The sequence below is a fragment of the Desmodus rotundus genome, chromosome 12, assembly GCF_022682495.2.
Source record: "Desmodus rotundus isolate HL8 chromosome 12, HLdesRot8A.1, whole genome shotgun sequence".
NCBI lineage: Eukaryota > Metazoa > Chordata > Mammalia > Chiroptera > Phyllostomidae > Desmodus > Desmodus rotundus.
Genome location: NC_071398.1, coordinates 77,143,962 through 77,165,656, shown reverse-complemented (window position 1 = coordinate 77,165,656; position 21,695 = coordinate 77,143,962). Strand labels below are relative to the sequence as shown.

The window sequence follows — 21,695 nt, the reverse complement described above, 5'->3', positions numbered from 1 at the left end:
TGTTTCATGGCTTGAGGTTGGGGTGGGTTCGTTCCATTTCGGTTGCCGTTGTTTGTCATCAAAGGTGAAACACCAGATAGTTGCTATGGATTTGGAGAACCCAGTGGTTTTCAAAGCATTGTTTTGAAAAAGTAAAAACTCAAGTTTTTGAGGGTTTTGTATTTGGAAGTAGAGAAGTGTAATAGAGAATATGCGGCTCAAGATAAAAATGTTTTTCTCGAATCTGCTTGCAAATGCCTGGTACATGATGTTTGGGTGGGAGGCTGGTATGCTTGGCAGAAAGCCTTAGCCACTTTTCAGCTGCTTTAGCACCAGAGCCTTTGGGCCAGAATATGAACATTGCCCTGTCCTTTAACCCTGATGGCAGCTGAGGAATGATCTAGCTGCTACATTGTTGAGTTGGCTAGTGCTTTAACCTTGATCCTGTTCTAAGAGTATTCTGTGTCTCTGTGTTTTTGCCCAATTCTTTTCTGGGTGGGCTTTTCATGCAGTGTGCCCTGGAGATGCGAGATTTTCCTTTGGCAGCAGGAGGCACACACCCAGAGAATGCTGGAGCTGCAAGGGGAAAGGACCCATTTCCACAGCAGAGGAAAACAAAGAGGAAAAAGGCATACAGGTGGCCAGCGCTAAGGGACGCACCCAGCAAGCAGTGGGCTGCTGCCACTGCCCTCAGTATCCATTTCTGCTGTAGCCCGAGACGAACTCGGGGAGCCCGTCCCTGTTTGTGACTGCAGGCTCAGGATTTCAATCAATGCATTCCAGTAACCCGAAAGTGAGGAACTCTCCATCAGGAAACACACAGAGGTAAGGGCAAGGGCTGCACTTGTGACCACTTGGAAATGTCATAGGGGGACCATGAACACTCATTGGTAGAACAATGTGTGGAACTAGAAGTACATGAAACCAAATGGGGAAAGGAAGAGAAAATATGTAAATAGTAATAGGATAGTAAACAGGCAACATTTATGTTCAGAGTTTTTCTTTGCTATTCTTTTGTCCATCATCTCTTGACCTCTTCTTACCACTCTCTCCTCACCAAAGCACAAACAAAATGACCTTAAAGACTACTCAGTACAGTGTGCTCACCTTGGCAAATGAGGGAACTGAGGCCTGGAATAGTGAGGAGGACTAAGGTTCCAGAACTAAAACAATGGCCCCTGGACTGTGAAGCTTCTTCCTCTGGTCCATAGCACTTGAATTGACATTTTACAAGAATTTTTCCTAGTGCCCTGGGGGGTAGGGGTTAGTGTATCTGCTCTGCGTGATGCTGCTTATTGGGGAGGTGGGCGTTAGATCCGGAGGGTTTTCCTCACCTGCCAGTCACAGAGGGTTTCCGCACTCTTCTGGACCTGCTTATATTTTCCAGCAGGGAAGCTGGACTCCCGTTACAGCTGACCCATGTCATCAGCTGCGGGGGGTAGTATTTTGATCTCCATGATGCCTATTTGTTTACTCTGCACTAGTCTTAGTGTAAGACTGTGTACCATTGTACTTTATTGACAGAAGCCCTACAGATGGGTCCCCATGTGGCAGGCCACTCTATTTGGTCCTCCTCTCTGAGATGGGAGCAGGGGTGGAGCAAACAAGCAAGTTGCTAAGGTGAAACGTGGGGTGGTTACTGAGGCGTCAAGTAACCACCCCACTGCTTCTGCTTCTCCCTAATTTGTGATGACCAGCTGTATCCAGTGTCTGATCTCCCTTTGTTATTTGTCTCTTTTAGTAGCCCTAAGTCAAAGCAGGAGGTGATGGTTCGTCCCCCTACAGTGATGTCCCCATCTGGAAACCCCCAGCTGGATTCCAAATTCTCCAATCAGGGTAAACAGGGGGGCTCAGCCAGCCAATCCCAGCCATCCCCCTGTGACTCCAAGAGTGGGGGCCATACCCCTAAAGCGCTCCCTGGCTCAGGTGGGAGCATGGGGCTGAAGAATGGGGCTGGAAATGGTGCCAAGGGCAAGGGGAAAAGGGAGCGAAGTATTTCCGCCGACTCCTTTGATCAGAGAGATCCTGGGACTCCAAACGATGACTCTGACATTAAAGGTATGTCTATAAGATCTTTGAGACTCAGAGGGATGTAGGTATTCCTGAGGGAAGGCCTCTCTGACATTGGTGGATGTTGGAGAACCTAACAGCCAAGAGAGGAGTGTAGGTGTCAGATTCAGGAGTTTGCAGTTTAAGATGGAACTGTTTCTTCCCATTTTCCTATACTGAAGAATAGTTTGGAACCACCTTATTGAGGAATTCTTGCTCTGAAGGATGTGCAGGTTTTTGGGGGGTTATGGTCACATGTTCTATGACCCTAACCATGTTCTGATGGATGTGCTTCAGTGTCAAGCCAGTAGCTCCAGTTAGTCAATGCAGGTGGCCCACACTGGAGCAGTTTTTCTAGCCTTTCCTTTTCTTCTCCATGAGATTAATCCTCCAAAGCTTGGGTTTTGTGCTGTCTGGTTGCCATTTTTCCAGAGTTGTAGGCACAAGGGGAACTCCTGGCACTAGTCTAAGTTTGTCACAGCTGATTTCAGTGGGGCAGGAGTGAGTAGCTACATGTGATAGAGATCAGGTGGGCACAAAAATGGAGTGAGCCAGCAAGAATATGGGATCAGTGGATGTGGTTTTAGGCCTTTTTTCTCCTGGTATAAGACCAAAAATCATAACTGCAGGCCAGAACATGAAGTTAGTGTTGAAGAAGTGGAAGTGTGATTCTCAAACCCAAATTAGAAATGAAAACCTGGGTGAATATTCACCTGTCTTTCCTTCCTCCCTCAGGTGTTTGTGGGAAGCCTGTTAGTGCCAGCACTGTGCTGGGTGTGGGTGGTGGCATGACCAGGAAGACAGATACAGTTGCTCTCCTGAAGGATTTGAGTGCACCTAGACAGACCATTAAATAACCTTGATAACATTTGTAAAATGCTAAATGCTAAAATAAGAGAAATTAGGGGCTCTGGGTTCAACTAGCAGGGGTATCTGGTACAGTCCAAGAGATTCCAAAGAGGTTTCCAGGAAGAAGAGACATTTATGCTACTATCTGAAGGATGTATGGTAGAGAAGGAGATGGGGGAAGAATGTTTTATAATTTAGTCATTTAGAGAGAAGCATATTTCCGTTTTTATGAGTAAAAGGGGTTTCCTCTTAGCAAGGTACTTCCTCAGAATTCTCAAGGTGGGTTTGTGTTAGGATGTTGTATATGCTGGCAGAAAAGAGTTTTATTCTTTCTATGACATGAGTCTTTTTATTCTTTCAGAATGTAATTCTGCTGACCATATAAAGTCCCAGGATTCACAACACACACCACACTCGATGACCCCGTCAAATGCTACGGCCCCCAGGTCTTCCACCCCCTCCCATGGCCAGACTACTGTCCCAGAGCCCACACCTGCTCAGAAGACTCCAGCCAAAGTGGTGTATGTGTTTTCTACTGAGATGGCCAATAAGTAAGTTGATGGCTGGGTCTTGCTGTTGGCTTGGTTTGCATGTTTGGACGCCTAAGTTCTTATTGATACTTTTCTTCCCCACCTCTCCCCCCCACCACTTAAAGTTAACAGATAGAAAGAGGTAAAATAAAATATAAAACCTACCCAGCCCCACTCCACAGAGGCAGCCACAATGATAACTTCCTTGGCTTTCCTTCCAGAAATATTTTGTGCTTATGCAAACATACATATATGCCTTCTTAAACACAAAAGGGATTGATTGTGCCATACACTTTTTTATACCTTAGTATTCTTTCTTTAAATGACGTAAGTAAATACGTGTTTATTTTTGGAATAGTTAAAAAAAATGTAAGTAACTAAAAAGAAAAACATCTCTGGAATTCATCAAGATAACTACTCTGAACATTTTGGTACATGTGTTTTTGGTGGATGGATGGGTCAATGGGTTTTTACTTATTTATTTATTAAAAATGTGAATATAGCCTACATACAGGTTTCTGACTTTCTTTTCAATTAAGATTTTAAAATTAATATACAAAGTGAATTTTGACAGCCTTAGTATCATTAGGTGTTATGAGATTTCATGTTCACCCTTCTCAGGTTGGGATTTTGAACTAGGATTCTCTATAAAATACCCACCATGGTATATTGGTTTGAGGGAGAAAATCTTGGGTTTTTTTTAATGCCTCTTTTGAGATTTGCTAATGGCTATCTTTTAATTTCAAGAAGTTTAATGGTAAATGGTAGACATGTGAGGGGGGGGCTCCCCAAAAACGAATTATCTTCTGGAGGCCATGCCCCTTGTAGTACAGGGTTCCCCCACTAGATGAGTGTTCTAGGAACCCATCTGTATCAGTGCACCAGCTGGTGGTATTGTGAGTGGCTGTATTAGGCTTCAGTGAATTTTTTTTTGAAGACTCTTTTAACACCTTTGTCCACGTCGTGATGGGAGATTTATGAGCACGCCCGCTGCACCTGCCCACACCGCACTGAGTGTTGAGCAGTTTTTGACCAACAGGACATGACCCCTGCGCCCCACCCTTCCTATTCACCTGATCTCACCCTGCCCCGAGCAACTTTTTTGTTTCCCCTGATGAAAAAGTCCTCAAAGGGAAACATTTTGCTGAGAAACAAAAAATGGCAGAAGCACTAAAAGGGATCAAAATCAACAAGTTCAAAAACTGTTTTGAGTAGTGGAAGAAAGTCTCAATAGGTGTATTGCATCAAATGGAAAGTATTTTGAACGTGACCGAAGATTAAAATGTAAAAATAAATACATACTTTTTTATAAATAAATTGCAGGGGTTTTTTGGGTCCCCCCTCATATAACGACAACCTATTTCTGCTGATTTCTTTAACATTTCTGGTGGTTCTTTATACTTCTCCTTCCTCCCTCTTACAAGTTCAGTATGGGGTGAAAGTGCTTTGGACTTAGAGTAAGCGAACTAGAAACAAGCCCTAGTGTGTGCATTTTTGTCTTTGTAGAGCTGCGGAAGCGGTATTGAAGGGCCAGGTTGAAACAATCGTCTCTTTCCACATCCAGAACATCTCAAATAGCAAGACAGAGAGAAGCACAGCCCCCGTGGTATGTCATTTTGGAATTGAAATAATGATTTAAAGGTTCTGACTAAAGGTGGGAGATGGAGCATGTCATCCATAGGGCAAGAGTCTTGATGTTATAAACTACATTCTGGGCATTTAACCTAATTTTGGCATTGTGGTTTGAGGCCTATCACACTGTACTGGCCTTTTCTACTAGCCAGCTGGTAATATTGATGAATTACTAGGAGGGAAAAGATGGGAAATAAAAAAGGGTTAGATACATATCTTAGGATTTCCTTCATGTAACTGTCTCTGGGAAAATCTAAATTCAGGCCCTGTGATTAAAGCAGGATTTAAAAACAAAACACTCTTGAGCTAGTTGAAGAACAGAACTAAAGCAACAACTAAAACTACAATAGTGGAGTTCATGCCAATAAATCATAAAGTCATAGAATCATAAAGTCATAAATCAGAGTCTTGGTGACTTTCAAAATGATTCTCATTTATTTCAAAATGAGAGTAGTTAAAAGTATTGAATACTTTTAATTGCTTGATATTTTCAAAATTATAATAAATGTTAGTCTGTTTCCTGCCTGGAACTTAAAGCACTTAACATAAACTACATTAGAAAAAGCATACGGTGGTTATTTTAATATAGGTAGTGTACCAAATTAAACCAAAAGATATTTTTTTGTGTCTGGCATTGTTAAGGCATTTCACTGAATGCTATGGGGACACTGTGAGGTTCAAGACAATCTCTGCTTTCAGGAAGCATAACATCTAATACTGGGATTACTCTTGAACATGGGAAAAGTTAAATGGCAATAAATGACTGAAGTGACAATTCAAAATAAAATATGTATATGTTGTTTTGTATATGTTGTATATCAACAAAGCTCCTCTCTATTAACATAACAGAGTTTGGGCTTTCCTAGTCTTGAAAAAGAAATTTCATTTTCCGCATGCATCTCTACTATGCAAGGACAGAGGATGGGCATATCTAGTATTTAAAGTATGTGTGTATCTATCTGTATAAATGTGTTTTAATTTATATTTATATAAATTAAAATTTTATATTGTCTTAGGATGCACAGGATACAATGCAATTCAACCAACATCTTATTGACAATGACAGATTTTCTAAAAGAGATTGTATTTATTTATTTATTTTTAGAGAGAGGAGAAGGGAGGGAGAAAGAGAAAGAGAGAGAAACATCAGTGTGTGGTTACCTCTCACATGCCCCCACCAGGGACCTGGCCTGAAACCCAGGCATGTGCCCTGACTGGGAATTGAACCAACAACCCTTTGGTCTGTGGGATGATGCCCAACCCATTGAACCACACCAGTCAGGGCTTAATGATAGATTTTAATACAGTTTTTACCTCCACCTTCTCTGATGGTAAAATTAAATCAGAAAAGGAGTTAAGCAGGAAATTGGGAATTATCAAATCACCATCGCTCCAAATCTAAAATAAAAAGGATGGTACTGTCCCTGACCAGTGTGGCTCAGTTGGTTGGGAAGTTGTCCTATAACCAAAAGATTGCGGGTTCCATTACCAGTCAGCGCACATGCCTAGGTTGCAGGTTCAGTCCCCTGTCGGGGAACCTATAAGAGGCAACCAATTGATGCTTCTCTCTCACATCAATGTTTTTCTCTCTCCTTTCCTCTCTCCCTTCCTCTCTCTCAAAATGTCCTTGGGTGAGGATACAAAATAAAAGAAAAAGTATAAAAAAGGATGGTACTAAAGTATTTCTTCTGTCATGGTCACCTTATTTGAAATCAGTGCCCACCCCCAGCAAAGAAAACTTGGCTGACAAAACCAAACTTAAAATGGCACTGGAAGGAAATGAAGGTGATCCCACAGTCTCCTTAAAGAGTCAGATGTGGAAAATACTTTGACCATACAGAGTCCTGTAGATTCAGCCAATCCTGACCCACACCAGTCTGCAGATGTACGTGCATAGACACCTGCAAGTGAAAAATACTTATACACAGTCACAGAATATGAACACTCAAAGATGTGTCTTTGAGTAAACGCAGACAACTGTACTTGAACAACAATAAAATTTAAAAAAAAAGATGTGTCTTTGTGTTTGTGCAACAAAAACTGTTCCTATGCAAAGATATACCGGTAAACATTCCAGAGAGGAGGTGGAGAGGTAAGTAAGATCCTTAGGGTTTTGGAAACACAGACTGGATTAAGTGAACAGGTAGGAGCAAATGAACACCAAAAAGGGATCATGTGGCTCCCTGGAGGCTGGTGAAAGATCTCTGAGGTGCTGTTTGTAGGCTGGTCAGTTCTGTTCCTTAGTAACTCAAGCAGTGCCAAAGTTTAGACCCAGAACATACACGTCCTTCTTCCAAATACTAACAGCATTCATGTCACCTGCTGTAGGTGAGTATGCTTTTACCCAGGGCTCAGTATGCATTACTACTTAATAAATAATAATAAGGCAATCATCCAGCCTGTAAAAAGGGCTGTCTGCTGTCCATTGGAAAGAACAGATAAAGAGACACCATGAGCTAGATAGCCTCAGATTTCTCCACAGACACTTCCTGCCTGCAGATTATCTTACTACGGTTAATGTACAAATTCTTATCAAATATAGAATCAGTGATCACAAACTGAAAACAGAAACCAGAGGTGCCAGGCTCCCTAGAAACTCAAGGAGTGGAGTATGTTGGTCATCACTCTGCCAGAAGAGACACTGAAATGGGGTGGCCTTGCCTGTGGCTTTTGGCTGGTAGAGGATGGGGCTATAACAAGTACTTTCTGTTTCAGCTGAAAACATCAGGCCTTTTGATTGATAATGAGATGTCTGCATTATAAGTTATACTTTCAGGGAAAGAAAAAGGTGTTAGGTACAACCTCCCACATACCAAGAAACTAATCTCGCCCTGAATCAGAAACACATAGTAGACATGTGATATCAAACCTGTTCCTCGAAATAGATACTCAAATATATTCACTTTGGCAGAGTGGCTCTCCCTGGCATGCTTATAGTTATTGAAACCTAATCTTCAGCCAGGGGAGGACAATGCCATTTGACAGTAAAGTGGAAGAAAAAAAAATCAAAATGTCTCCATGTCAAAGTGGGATTGTACACTAGCGATTTTACAGCAAGTGTCAGGGTAGATTTGTGTGACTGGAATGAGTCCTTTATAGCATATCTTGCTCTTTTAATTGCCTTTCTATTCAATTTACCAATGATTTTTAACTTTTAAATCTCATTTATCTTCAGAATACACAGATATCCGCTCTTCGGAATGACATGAAACCTCTCACACAACAGCCCTCAGCTCCAGCCAGCCAGGACCAGAATTCTTCCCAGAATACCAGACTACAGCCAACTCCACCCATTCCGGCACCAGCACCCAAGCCTGCCGCACCCCCGCGGCCCCTGGACCAGGATAGTCCTGGGGTAGAAAACAAACTGATTTCTTCTGTAGGCAGTCCTGCCAGCTCCACTCCACTGCCCCCAGATGGTACCGGGCCCAACTTGACGCCCAACAACCGAGCAGTGACCCCTGTCTCTCAGGGGAGCAATAGCTCATCAGCAGATTCCAAAGCCCCACCGCCTCCACCAGTGTCCAGTGGAGAGCCCCCCACACTGGGAGAGAACCCTGATGGACTGTCTCAGGAACAGCTGGAGCACCGGGAGCGCTCCTTACAAACGCTCAGAGATATCCAACGAATGCTTTTCCCTGATGAGAAAGAATTCACAGGACAAAGTGGGGGACCCCAGCAGAATACTGGGGTATTAGATGGACCTCAGAAAAAACCAGAAGGCCCAATACAGGCCATGATGGCTCAATCCCAAAGCCTAGGTAAGGGACCTGGGCCCCGGACAGATGTGGGAGCTCCATTTGGCCCTCAAGGACATAGAGATGTGCCCTTTTCTCCAGATGAAATGGTTCCATCTTCCATGAACTCTCAGTCTGGGCCCATGGGACCCGACCACTTGGATCATATGACCCCTGAGCAGATAGCTTGGCTGAAATTGCAGCAGGAGTTTTATGAAGAGAAGAGGAGAAAGCAGGAGCAAGTGGTTGTGCAGCAGTGCTCCCTCCAGGACATGATGATCCATCAGCATGGACCTCGAGGAGTGGCCCGAGGGCCTCCCCCTCCATACCAGATGACCCCCAGTGAAGGCTGGGGACCTGGGGGTGCAGAGCCATTTGCTGATGGGATCAACATGCCACATTCTCTGCCCCCGAGGGGCATAGCTCCCCACCCCAACATGCCAGGGAGCCAGATGCGCCTCCCTGGCTTTGCAGGGATGATAAACTCTGAAATGGAGGGGCCAAATATCCCCAACCCGGCATCTAGACCAGGTCTTTCTGGAGTCAGTTGGCCAGATGATGTGCCAAAAATCCCAGATGGTCGAAACTTCCCACCTGGCCAGGGCGTCTTCAGTGGTCCTGGCCGAGGGGAGCGCTTCCCGAACCCCCAGGGATTGTCTGAAGAGATCTTTCAACAGCAACTGGCAGAGAAACAGCTGGGTCTCCCTCCGGGGATGAGTATAGATGGTATCAGGCCCAGCATGGAGATGAATAGGATGATCCCAGGCTCCCAGCGACATACTGATTCTGGGAATAATCCCATTTTTCCTCGAATACCAGTTGAGGGCCCTCTGAGTCCTTCCAGGGGTGACTTTCCAAAAGGAATGCCTCCACAGATGGGCCCTGGTCGGGAACTTGAATTTGGGGTGGTTCCTAGTGGGATGAAGGGAGAGGTCAGTCTAAACATCAACATGGGATCCAACTCTCAGATGATACCTCAGAAGATGAGAGAGGCTGGGGCGGGCCCTGAGGAGATGATGAAATTACGCCCTGGTGGCGCAGACATGCTGCCTGCTCAGCAGAAGATGGTACCCCTGCCATTTGGTGAGCACCCTCAGCAAGAGTATGGCATGGGCCCCAGGCCATTCCTCCCCATGTCTCAGGGTCCAGGCAGCAACAGTGGCTTGCGGAATCTCAGAGAATCAGTTGGGCCTGACCAAAGGACTAACAGCCGGCTCAGTCATATGCCACCACTACCTCTCAACCCTTCCAGTAACCCCACTAGCCTCAATACAGCTCCTCCAGTTCAGCGTGGCCTGGGGCGGAAGCCTTTGGATATATCTGTGGCAGGCAGCCAGGTGCATTCCCCAGGCATTAACCCTTTGAAATCGCCCACAATGCGCCAAGTTCAGTCACCAATGTTGGGCTCACCCTCCGGGAACCTCAAGTCCCCCCAGACTCCATCGCAGCTGGCAGGCATGCTGGCAGGGCCAGCTGCTGCTGCTTCCATTAAGTCCCCACCTGTTCTGGGGTCTGCTGCTGCTTCACCTGTTCACCTCAAGTCTCCATCACTTCCTGCCCCATCACCTGGATGGACCTCCTCTCCAAAACCTCCCCTTCAGAGTCCTGGGATCCCTCCAAACCATAAAGCACCCCTAACGATGGCCTCCCCAGCCATGCTGGGGAGTGTAGAGTCAGGTCAGTATGCTCACATCCTCACAGTTGCACCTTGTAGCTAGAGATTGCAAAAGCCTGTTTTATTTTAAGAAAGCTGGTGTCCTCACTTGATTGTGCAACCACAGGAGGTGGCCTTTGCAGAGATGGACATATTTCTTGGCAAGGTGCATGCCCAGTACTTCCATTGGGTTATGCACAAGTTCCTGATCCTGGCAAAGAAAACAGGCTCTTAGTGCTGAATACACTTGCCGAATAGGATTGTTAAAGGAGAAGGGAAATGGGAAATCTGTGTAATTTCACAGAACAATTTGCATTTGCACAGTGAACACATTTTGGCAAAACAAAATGTCAACAATGGATAAATATGGCTTCTTTAAATATTAGACCCACCCACTTCAAAGGGCTGCCCTTGTGTCAAGGAATTCTGAATATAGTCCTTAGCAAAGAAGGGAGGCTTCTGAGAGACTTCAGTGGTTCTCATAAATGTATGTTAACCACAGAAACAGTTACCAAACCTCCTTAGTAGACTGCTATTCTCACAGATCAGCTACAATTTATTGGCATTTTCCTGCTAGGAGAAGCTCTCGTTGATAATGGTGGTTGTGAATAGGACCAGAGGTGGTCAGTGGAAGGTGAGCACTGAGGTGTAAATTGTAAACACTAGGTCTGAGCTGTCTCCATTTGAGAAAGACTAAAATCAGAATAAGATTGATTTATCTTACAAGCTAAAGTGTTTCTCTCTGTTGTATAGCATTTCACAAAATCTGTACAGTGGAATAGCCCCTCAGACCTTTTTAGTTCAGATGTCTTTTATAAATTAATCAAGAATGCGTGTAGGGTGATGGGTTAGTACCTCAGGTCAGAGCACTAGTCTGGCTTCACAGCATACTAATCCCTGAGTTGAATTCTAAACTGCAGCTCACAAGGGAGCAATCCACTTATTCTGCATTCTTTTCAGTGAAATAGTTGTGGGTAAACCTTGTGTTCCCAAGCTTGAACTAATATTTTTAATGCGCTCTTGGTGTGTTTGTCTTCCCCTCTGCAGATTTGTCACCTCCAAATCACACCACTGTCTCCCTCAGCACACGTACCGAGCTTGACTAGAAGATTGATGATTTGTGTCCTGGGTCTAATAACACTGTCCTGTTCCTCTGTTTCATTCCTGGCCTTGCTAGTTCATAATTATAGGACCACTAGCCTTCAAGAGAAATCTAATTCCCTGCCCATTGTTTTCTTTTGCTTGTAGGGGGCCCCCCACCTCCCACAGCTAGCCAGTCTGCCTCTGTGAATATCCCGGGAAGTCTGTCTTCTAGCACACCGTACACTATGCCTCCAGAGCCAACCCTGTCCCAGAACCCACTGTCCATAATGATGTCTCGAATGTCCAAGTTCGCAATGCCCAGTTCCACCCCATTATACCACGATGCTATCAAGACTGTGGCCAGCTCAGATGACGACTCCCCTCCAGCTCGTTCTCCCAACTTGCCATCAATGAATAACATGCCAGGTAAGAAATCAGGAAGACAGGATGTGGTAGACAAGAAACTTATTGCATGTTTTCTTGATGACTGTAGACCCAGTAGATGGAGGTTCAACAAATTGAAAAATATACCATCTGAGTTTCAATAGAATTTAAGTGTCTTGACTAGAGGAAGATAATAACAATTTTTTATTAGCTTGATTCAGTATGTGTTTATAAGAAAGCAGGTTCCTTATAGATCCTTATAGAAGTTCTGATACTTCTGTCACCTGGGTTTTTTTTGGGGGGTCCTTCTGGAGCAATACTGAAGGCAGTTTAATTTTAACATGTTGATTGGAATATCTTTAATTCTCAAGTATTTTCCTGAAAGGGCAGCCTCAAACCACAAGCAGCCACAGGATTTCAGACAGTGGAAAGCCCCTATTTCCTAGAGAAGCACTTTTCTTTAGAACTAGAGAGAGAAAATTCCTTCATTCTGTATTCCTGTACTCCTTCGCTCCTCTCTACCTCCTGCCCCCCAAATCTCACTAAACACTAAAGGAAATCATCTGAGGTGGTGAAGGTGATCTGCAGAGAGACCATGACTTTTCAGCCATTCTGATTGGTAGAAACTCTCTATGTATCAGCAATCTGAATTAATCAGGTTAGATATGCTGTGTAGACAGCGTAAGCACCATCCTTATATACTCAGTAGTAACTGCATAGAAAGACCAAATATTTAAATGTCCCAGACTACATGGTAGAACCTACATGCTTTCCTTTTTCATTAAAAGTTACCATTTCTTTAACATTTCAATGCTTTCTGTGTAAGGCAGTAGAAAATGATAATGCCAAATGTCAATTGATGAAGGCCTATTTGGTTTCCTTGTTATTATTTCTGATTCTTGGACTTACAGGACTACGTAATTCTCCTTCTCAAAAAAAGGACCATACTTAAATCATTCAGACAAATTGTTTGCTTATATATTAAATGTTTCTAAATGAAGAATATTATATACTCACTTGCATATTTATTTGTAACTTCTCACACAGGAGACTTTCTTCCTAGCTGTCTTCCACATACTCTATGTCGTATAATTTAAGACAATAATATACTGTCTTGCTGAGCTGTTGCTTTGTTTGCCCCTGAATGTGTTATAATCTTATTGAGGGCAGGAGTAGTGTGTTGTATATATTCCTAGTTTAGTACCATGCACATCTTATGCACAATAATTTTTTTGTTAATTTGATTTATTACAGTTCTTCTGAGTTGCTTTTAGTTAAGTTGATTCCTTTGATATTTTTATTTTTCTAGGAATGGGCATTAATACACAGAATCCTCGAATTTCAGGTCCAAACCCCGTGGTCCCGATGCCAACCCTGAGCCCAATGGGAATGACCCAGCCACTTTCTCACTCCAATCAGATGCCCTCTCCGAATGCCATGGGACCCAACATACCTCCTCATGGGGTCCCAATGGGGCCAGGCTTGATGTCACACAATCCTATCATGGGGCATGGGTCCCAGGAGCCTCCAATGGTACCTCAAGGACGAATGGGCTTTCCCCAGGGCTTCCCTCCAGTACAGTCTCCTCCACAGCAGGTTCCTTTCCCTCACAATGGCGCCAGTGGGGGGCAGGGCAACTTCCCAGGAGGTATGGGTTTCCCAGGAGAAGGTCCCCTTGGCCGCCCCAGCAATCTGCCCCAGAGTACAGCAGATGCAGCACTTTGTAAGCCTGGAGGCCCAGGGGGTCCTGACTCCTTTGCTGTCCTGGGGAATAGCATGCCTTCAGTGTTTACAGACCCAGATCTGCAGGAGGTCATTCGACCTGGAGCCACCGGAATCCCTGAATTTGATCTGTCTCGCATTATTCCGTCTGAGAAGCCTAGCCAGACACTGCAATATTTCCCTCGAGGGGAAGTCCCAGGCCGTAAACAGCCCCAGGGTCCTGGTCCTGGGTTTTCGCACATGCAGGGGATTATGGGCGAACAAGCCCCCAGAATGGGACTAGCATTACCTGGCATGGGAGGTCCAGGGCCTGTGGGAACTCCGGACATCCCTCTTGGCACAGCTCCATCCATGTCAGGACACAACCCAATGAGACCACCAGCCTTTCTCCAGCAAGGCATGATGGGACCTCACCATCGGATGATGTCACCAGCACAATCTACAATGCCCGGCCAGCCCACCCTGATGAGCAATCCAGCTGCTGCCGTGGGCATGATTCCTGGCAAGGATCGGGGACCTGCTGGGCTCTACACCCACCCTGGGCCTGTGGGCTCTCCAGGCATGATGATGTCCATGCAGGGCATGATGGGACCCCAACAGAACATCATGATCCCCCCACAGATGAGGCCCCGGGGCATGGCCACTGACGTGAGCATGGGTGGATTTAGCCAAGGACCTGCCAATCCAGGAAACATGATGTTTTAAGCTGCTAAGATTGGATGTGCTGATCCTTATCAAGATGAGATTTCAGGTCCTGAGGGCTGCTTTGGGGGAGTTCCAGGAGACTGTTGATCATGCAATAGGAGAACAGAGACCCGAGGGCTCCTTTGGGGGAGGGGGGAACTCGAGAATGTATGGATTTACCTGAAAACAAATGATTCATTTAATCAACAGGTGTGTTTTTTTTTTAAGATTTATTTTTTAAAAATTATTTTTGTGGACTTGGGTATCCCATGATGGCACCTACTTTTGGGAATCTAGCTGTGCTTTAGAATTGCCATCGGTCATGTGTTGCACCATTCTCTGTATGTTTACGTCCTTTGGACTGGCTTCTCCCAGGATTCTTTTTTGGTTTGTTTTTTGCTTTGGGCTTTATTATTTTGTGTACTGTACTATATTGTAAAAGGAATTTTAGCAGAGACTTTAGTCTTTGGGACAGGAGGAGAACAGGAATGCTGGGCTGTTTACTTTAGGTGGAGAATCCATCTTCAGACCTTTGGACTATTTTCTTTCAACTCCAGTGTATAGAAAAACCAAACTACAACCTCAGAGCAGAGTATTAATGAAAAGCACAAAAAAAAGGAACTAAGTTCAGCAAGGGGTGGGGGGAGGGGGAAATTTTTCTTTTTAAAAATAACATCTAGGACATTTTGTTTTTCAGTTCAAGTGCTCTTTAGCGCTCTCTCCAAGTCTGCAAATCCACCATCACATTTTTCTCTGGTTTTCCCTCCCCTGTCCTTCCCCACTTCCTTGGTTAAGTGTGTTTTCTTCCCTGTGTCTCCACGGGTGACCCCTGCTTCCCTCTTCTCTTTTTCCCTTTGGCAGCTGCAATACATGGTTTTATTTTGGGGAAATATGACAAAAACTCGCCTTCCATGCTGGGCATCATCCTGGCTTCTGGATGGAGAGGCCTGTCTTTGGGATATGTGAGGGTCTTCTTTTCCATCTTTTCTTCCCCAATATACCCTTCCCTGCCTACCTTGTTTTTTGTTTTCCTTTTATTAGGAATTCCCAAATGAATTTTATGAATGTGGGAATGAAACAGATGCTAAAAGCTACCCAGGATTTTTTTTTTAATTTTGTGGTTCTTCCCCTCTCCCCTCCCACGCGTAAAACGTTCTGTGTAACCTACATTAAATTTGGTACAAAACCACTCACCAGAGCTGTGGTGTCAGAAAAATAAAATATATTGTTTCTTACAAAACTGAACTGCCTTTTTCGTTTATTTGGATACCTCTTGCCATGTGACTCAGAAGCATAGCATCTGTGTAGTGGAGTTCATTGACAGGGTGCAGGTTTGGGGAAGTATTGGGTTGGCTAAAAAATCCATTTAGTTTTTTCCATAAAAGACGCGTTTTTCATTTTCACCAAGAACTTTATTGATGTGGATTTTTTAAGTATGTCAGCTATCTCCCATGTAGTATAAAGTTGATTGCTCTCAATTAATGTCTCGATTTGATATCTATCAACTTCAGTTGATCTACCCAATAGTGGAACATAGTCCAGTGAGAAATCTCCAGGACAAGACTTTGCAAACCACTTTTGACAGTCAATCAGTCAGAGTACCTTCTCCATACACTGCACAATTTTTTTTTTTGCCTTTTGGTTGTATTTTTACCTTTCTTGAAATAAAGCATAATATGCTGAAAATGTTGCTTATTTTCTTCCATCTTCAGTATTAAAATGGCTACACAAAAATTCACCAATTTTGATTTTTCTTTTTTAATGCATTGCTGATCATGACAGCTGTCACAATACAATCTAACAGTTGTTTCGAATGAAGTTAAAGACAACTAAGCACCACTAGAGCCATCTTAATGGAAAAAAACAAATGAACTTTTTGGCCAACCCAAATATAAAGTGCCTTCACAGAGGAAGTATATTTCTTGCTATTGAGTATTTTCTTGTAGATTTGTCCTATACTGTTCCTACCTGAGCCATGAAATCATAGTTGAAGGCAGAGGAGCAACCCTGGTTCCCACTGCTGAACATTATCTTGAGATACTATTAATGGTCTTTACTAGGAATTTTTTTTGAGAGCCAATTCAATGCTGTGCAGTAATTAAGGCCAAAGTTATAGGCATTTGAGTGAGTTGAAACATCCCTGGAGCTTGTTAAGAAAAATCTCTCACTATACCTGCAGATCATGGGTTTACAGTTTGTGGGTTTCTGTGGTCCTTTCTGTCTCCTCATCTCACTGCCTGCCCAGTGTCCCCTATGCCAGCCCAGCTCAGTCTGCACAGTTCACTTCTCACTGTACATGCCTTCAGCACACTGGTGTGTGTCCTGCAAGGGACCTAAGGGACTAGTTGTTTGTGTTTCTTTGCAGTTAGATTGGTTCTGGTGTGTGCCTTTCTTTGAGTTGTAGGTGTTTTTTTTTTTAGCTCAGCGAGTGGGCCTCTGCGTATATTGCTTCTTAGGTGAGAATCTCAGTCAGGAGCAGCAGGTGCAGTCACTGCAGACAAACTCATACAAATTAGCCTCTACTGGTGTTCTACAGTCTGTTCTACCTGTGATTGTTTCTCTCCACAGTGGTTCTGAGAGCTGTTTTCTCTTCCGCTTTCAGCAGCCCTCTTCTTCTCAGAAACACATGGCCCCAGACAACAAAACCAAGATGACCACTTGTGTTCTCTGGCTCATTTTTGAGTGTCCCTATGAAGTCGGTGATAATCCTCTCATTTGCAGATGAGAAAACTGAGCTCACTAGTTTAAGAATTGTGACACAATCAGATCTATTCAGATGGTCCTAAGTGGTGAAAATTTTATGCTGTGAAAATTAGGAGAGTAATATGAGGGTTTTGTTTCATGACTTTCGCTTTATTCCTAGGTTCTCTGGCTTTGAAGTATATAGAAAAAAACAGAAACAGCTAAGATTGGAGAGCATGAGATGGGGCCCTGACTAAGGAAGTTTAGGACCTGGTATTTGTCCACTGGTCTGACTTCTTGGGAAGCCCCACTTCTTGCTGCACATAATAGTGCCAGTCACTAATGGTGTGTAGTCCCCTGGAGAGAGCCAAGGGCTCATAACTGGTGAACCTCTCTTGAAAGTGCCTGGGGATGGGGCACTGCTGGCACAGCCCCCCTGCTAGAGAACTTGCACATATGCAAATCAGCTTCCCTATTTCAAAGTAGTTGTGTTTTAAAAAAAGCCCTTCATAAATTTTCATTTATTTTATCAGCATATACCTACAACATTTCTTCACGATGGTATCTGATAAACTTAAGTTGATTTGGGGATAAATATAACAATTTCTAATTTATTAAGATTGCTATGAAATAAAATCAGATTTGAGAAATGATGCTTTTGCATGGATAACAAATTATGCCAGATTGTAAAAAGTCAGTGGAAGGGTGATGAAGATGTGTCATGTTAACATAATATTGTGAAAGCCTAGCCAGCCCCACCACCCCTCAAAGTTTGGTGTTGCGTGGAGGTGTAACAATGATGTATTTCTTCATTCCAGGGGTAATTGGTGGGGTGTGGATTATAGCATTACTTAGAGTAGTATGTGGTATTTTACCTAAAACAATGAAATAAAATAATTTACTTTTCAAAATAATCCTCACCTATAAATTAAAACAAACAATTATAGGGGTCATATGAAAGGTGGGCATGAGAAAATAAATTTTAAAACAACAATTTTACATAAGGGGTGGGCAAAAGTTTTATAGTTACGAGTATGCAAAACAGATTATTTTTGAATTATTAATTATTGTATTATAGTTGTAAGCCTATTTTTGCCCACCCCTGTACTTTAAACCTACTCTACAAAAGTGGTACAAACTTTTCCCAGGCTTCCCACTCTCCTGCTTTCATTGGGGCAGCTATGCTGCTGCACAGGGCCCTGGTTTGTTTTAATGCTCTGCTGTCATCTTTTGAAATTCTTAGTCATCTTTGAATAGGGAATCCCACATTTTCGTCTGCTCTGGGCTGCTGTGAACAGTGAAATTGCAGCAGCTGCATAGTTGTGCCGGGGACCTGGTCTCTATATTCTTACTTTCGCCTTGTGTGATTGCTGTGTTGCCTTTAAACTGTCTATACCTCTAGTCATTTTCCTTTACCTTTTCTGAGTACTTTCAAAGTGCTGAGAGAGAGGAAAGCTGTATTTCACACAAGGACTCATTTATTCAGCAACCATTTAGGGTGCCTCCTGTGTGTCAAAAATTGTGCTAAGGTTTGGAGGAGGGAATACGTGCAGAAACTGATCATTACAATAGAATATCATCATTATTCTGGTGAAAGTGCGGACAGAGTGCAACAGGCCAGAAAGGAAGGTACAGTAAAGCCTCAAGGGAAAGGTGATTTTTGAATTTACTTTTAAAGGAGGGAACGTTTCCTGGGTGGAGGGTGTTGATGGGCATTTAAACAGAGGAAGTGGGAGCAACAAAGGCCTGGATGGGCTTTTAAGGGAGGTAGAAGTAGGAAAGGTGAGAGGGCAGGTCACTGTAAACCCAATGTGGCCCAAGGAGTATGAACTTCAAAGTTTTAAGCAAGGGAATCTGGTGATTAGGCTCTTCAGAAAGCTTACAGGAAGATCACTTGTATAACTTGCTTATTCTACAAAATACTTAGACTCATACCTTTTGCTTTAAAAACCATGAAATTATATATCCCATGTTGTTTAAATAACTTGAGCCTTATTACCACTTTTCTCTAACCCACACCAGTAATTTCCTTCAAAGTCACAAACCCCTGTATTTAAGAAAAATTATGAAATCTTAATTTAGTGGTAAAATTTTAATGACACATTTAAAGCAAATGGTTTATAAAGCACAAAAAAACCAGTTTGTAGCCAAACATTTCCTATTGAAGGGTGTTAAATAACCTTTTAAACTAGATTAAAAAGAAGGTATGCCATGAGGATTATAGAAATAAAAATTCTCTCTCCCTCTTTAACAGGTCTCCTTACCTGTAACAGACATAATCTGTTTGTTGCCTATAAGTGACCATACTTCAACTGTTAACCTTCTGGCTCAGTGCTTAGTTGTGTTGGCTGCCAGTACTGCTTGAGGGAGAAAGTGAGCGTATGATCACAGAAAGAAAAGATAAAAAGAAGGTTCGGAAATAATTTCCTCACATATATTTGAAGCATGGAAAAATTCAGTTTTTTCACCAAACACATAGAAACTTAGTCTTCCCTTGCAAAGTACCCCTTCAGAGCCTGGAGCAATTATGGGACCCTGGGCTTCCAAAGAACAGGTTTAAAAAACACCAGCTCTAGGAAAGTGGGGAGAGGGGGACAGGATTGGGTGGGACTGGGTTGCTGTGAGGCTCTGGGAAGCTTGGTTCTTACCTTACAACCTGCCCACAATTCTGCTAGACAAAGTGACTGACTTTCTCTAGTGTCTGGAGCTAGGATTGAGGGCTTAAAGAATTTATAAATCTCAGTGGTATTTGGTGTCCAATTAAGTAGTGTTGAGGGTGGATTTGAGTATTCAAGATGTTTAAATTTTTTTTTTTTTTTTGCCACAGTTTAAGCTCTTTCTGTTAAAGGCTCCTGGAAGCCTGTTTTTATTTCTTACCTTTACCAAGCTTCCAGGAGCTTTCATTTCCTTCCTGCTCCACTTCCAACATAGAAACCCCACAGCTCCTTGGGGAGCTGATTTGCCTGGAGACTCTTGCCTATCCCCACGTATCAGCCCCATCTAAGCCTACACTTCCAGCTGTGCATTAGGAGTTTTGAGTACTGGCCTCTGGCCACATCAAATGCAGTCAGGCTGGGCCCAGCACCATGCTACATGACTGAGTCATCATCACTGCTTTCAGTCAAAATGTATGAGATTACAGGGGGTCATCGGTTACTGTGATTTGTTTTGTTCTCCAAACTGCAAAATGTCTAGGCTTTGTAAAGTTCTCTATTCTAGCTGTCAATAGAGTTGAGCTACTAAAAATTGTTATATACACAGATTTATTTATACAAGTGTGTATGTACATTTAATATACTAGGGTATGCAAATAATTAAATGCCAGTTCTGAAATGTCAACACACTGCTGTGAATATTAGTTTGTTTTTTCCTTGTCAGTGAAGCTGGAGAATCCCCAGTATTCTCTTCATCCCTATTGTACTTAGTACCTGCAAAACCTTTAAATATAATCATAATTGTTTAAAAGGATAATAATAGTAATGAAATACAAGGATCACATTCCATACAAAATATGAGCCAGACATCACTGGCCCAGGAAAAAAAGCATCTTTAGCATTGTGTGACAGAATTGTTGGTTTTAGAAAGGACCTTTATAAAAAGGTCTTACCATTACTTAAGCATTAAGCATTTACCTTAAATTCTGCACTGAACTGGCACAAACAGTATACAGAAAGTTTAATAGCTACCCACAAGGAATCTGCATCTACTCAAAGATATGTACTAGCAGTGACTACATAATATAAATTCTCAATATTACTGCATTCCATATAGAAATAATTACTAAATTCGCCAATAAGGACCATAGTCTTAGGGCCATACAGAATAAAGTTACTGGTCTTGTGATCAGACCTCTAACCCACTTCGTACATTATTAATCTCTCCTCTTTCTTCAGATCATTCCCCTTAGCATATAGTATGTCCCAGGCTTGGTCCTAGGCCTTCTGTTGACTTTTCTAATTTATCCAGTCACAGATCACTAAATACATCTATATGCTGATAACTCTAGAGTTACTGTCCCCCTCTCAGCCTATTCATGGGAGTTCTAGACTCAGCTACTCAAATGGCGCCTTGACACTGCCTTTTGAATGAATGACTTGCGGGCACCTTAAACTTAACAAGTCCTAAACTTAACTTGTGAATTTCCCCCACATCTAATCTCCATATCCCACTTCCCCATCATGGTAACTGATAAAAGTCTATCCACCTAGTTCTCATATAGGAAACATGAGAGTCATTCTTAATTCTTTTCTATATAATCATCAGTAAATCTTTTTATATCTATTTCCAAAACCCATCTTAATTCCATCTACTTTTCTCCATCACTTTATTCGAGTTACCATCTTTCACTTAGCCTTTTACATTAGTTTCTTAATTTCTACTTCCACTCTTGCTCTCCCTCAATCTATTCTCCACATAGTAGCTGAGTGATCTTTAAAAGTATGGATCATATAAATCAAATCACTTCTTTAAAACACTTTAATGGCTTCCCAATGTAATTCGTGTACCCAGGACCTCTAACGTGACCCCTAGGCCTCTCTTCAGTTTCACACCATGACCTTCCCTCACTCGTTATGTTCCATCGAAACTATTCTCATTCCAGTATCTCTGGTATGCTAAGCTCTTCTTGCCTCAGGACCCACTCACTCTGGTTCCTTGGGCTTGCATTTGACTCCAGCTCTTCCTGGTGACTGACTCCTTCACATCTATCAG

The 21,695-nt window shown here is 43.0% G+C and overlaps 2 protein-coding genes across 4 annotated transcripts; both read left to right on the top strand.

Moving 5' to 3' along the window:
* Positions 1-503: 503 nt before the first annotated feature.
* Positions 504-728, top strand: LOC128779649 (uncharacterized). Its single transcript, XM_071220048.1, has one exon. It carries the CDS (start codon positions 504-506, stop codon positions 726-728), a length of 225 nt encoding a protein of 74 aa, XP_071076149.1.
* BCL9 (BCL9 transcription coactivator) lies at positions 665-15,548 on the top strand. 3 transcript variants are annotated; one of them, XM_024574559.4, is made up of 7 exons: positions 665-804; positions 1,721-1,815; positions 3,239-3,428; positions 4,914-5,013; positions 8,215-10,453; positions 11,679-11,939; positions 13,207-15,548. In XM_024574559.4, the coding sequence occupies exons 1-7, from the start codon at positions 752-754 to the stop codon at positions 14,322-14,324; spliced, it is 4,056 nt and encodes a 1,351-aa protein (XP_024430327.2). In that variant the 5' UTR covers positions 665-751; the 3' UTR covers positions 14,325-15,548. The 3 variants fall into 3 exon arrangements, with proteins under 3 accessions (XP_024430327.2, XP_024430319.2, XP_045037536.2); XM_024574551.4 differs by having other exon boundaries at positions 1,721-2,037; positions 13,243-15,548; XM_045181601.3 differs by having other exon boundaries at positions 1,721-2,037.
* Positions 15,549-21,695: the final 6,147 nt, after the last annotated feature.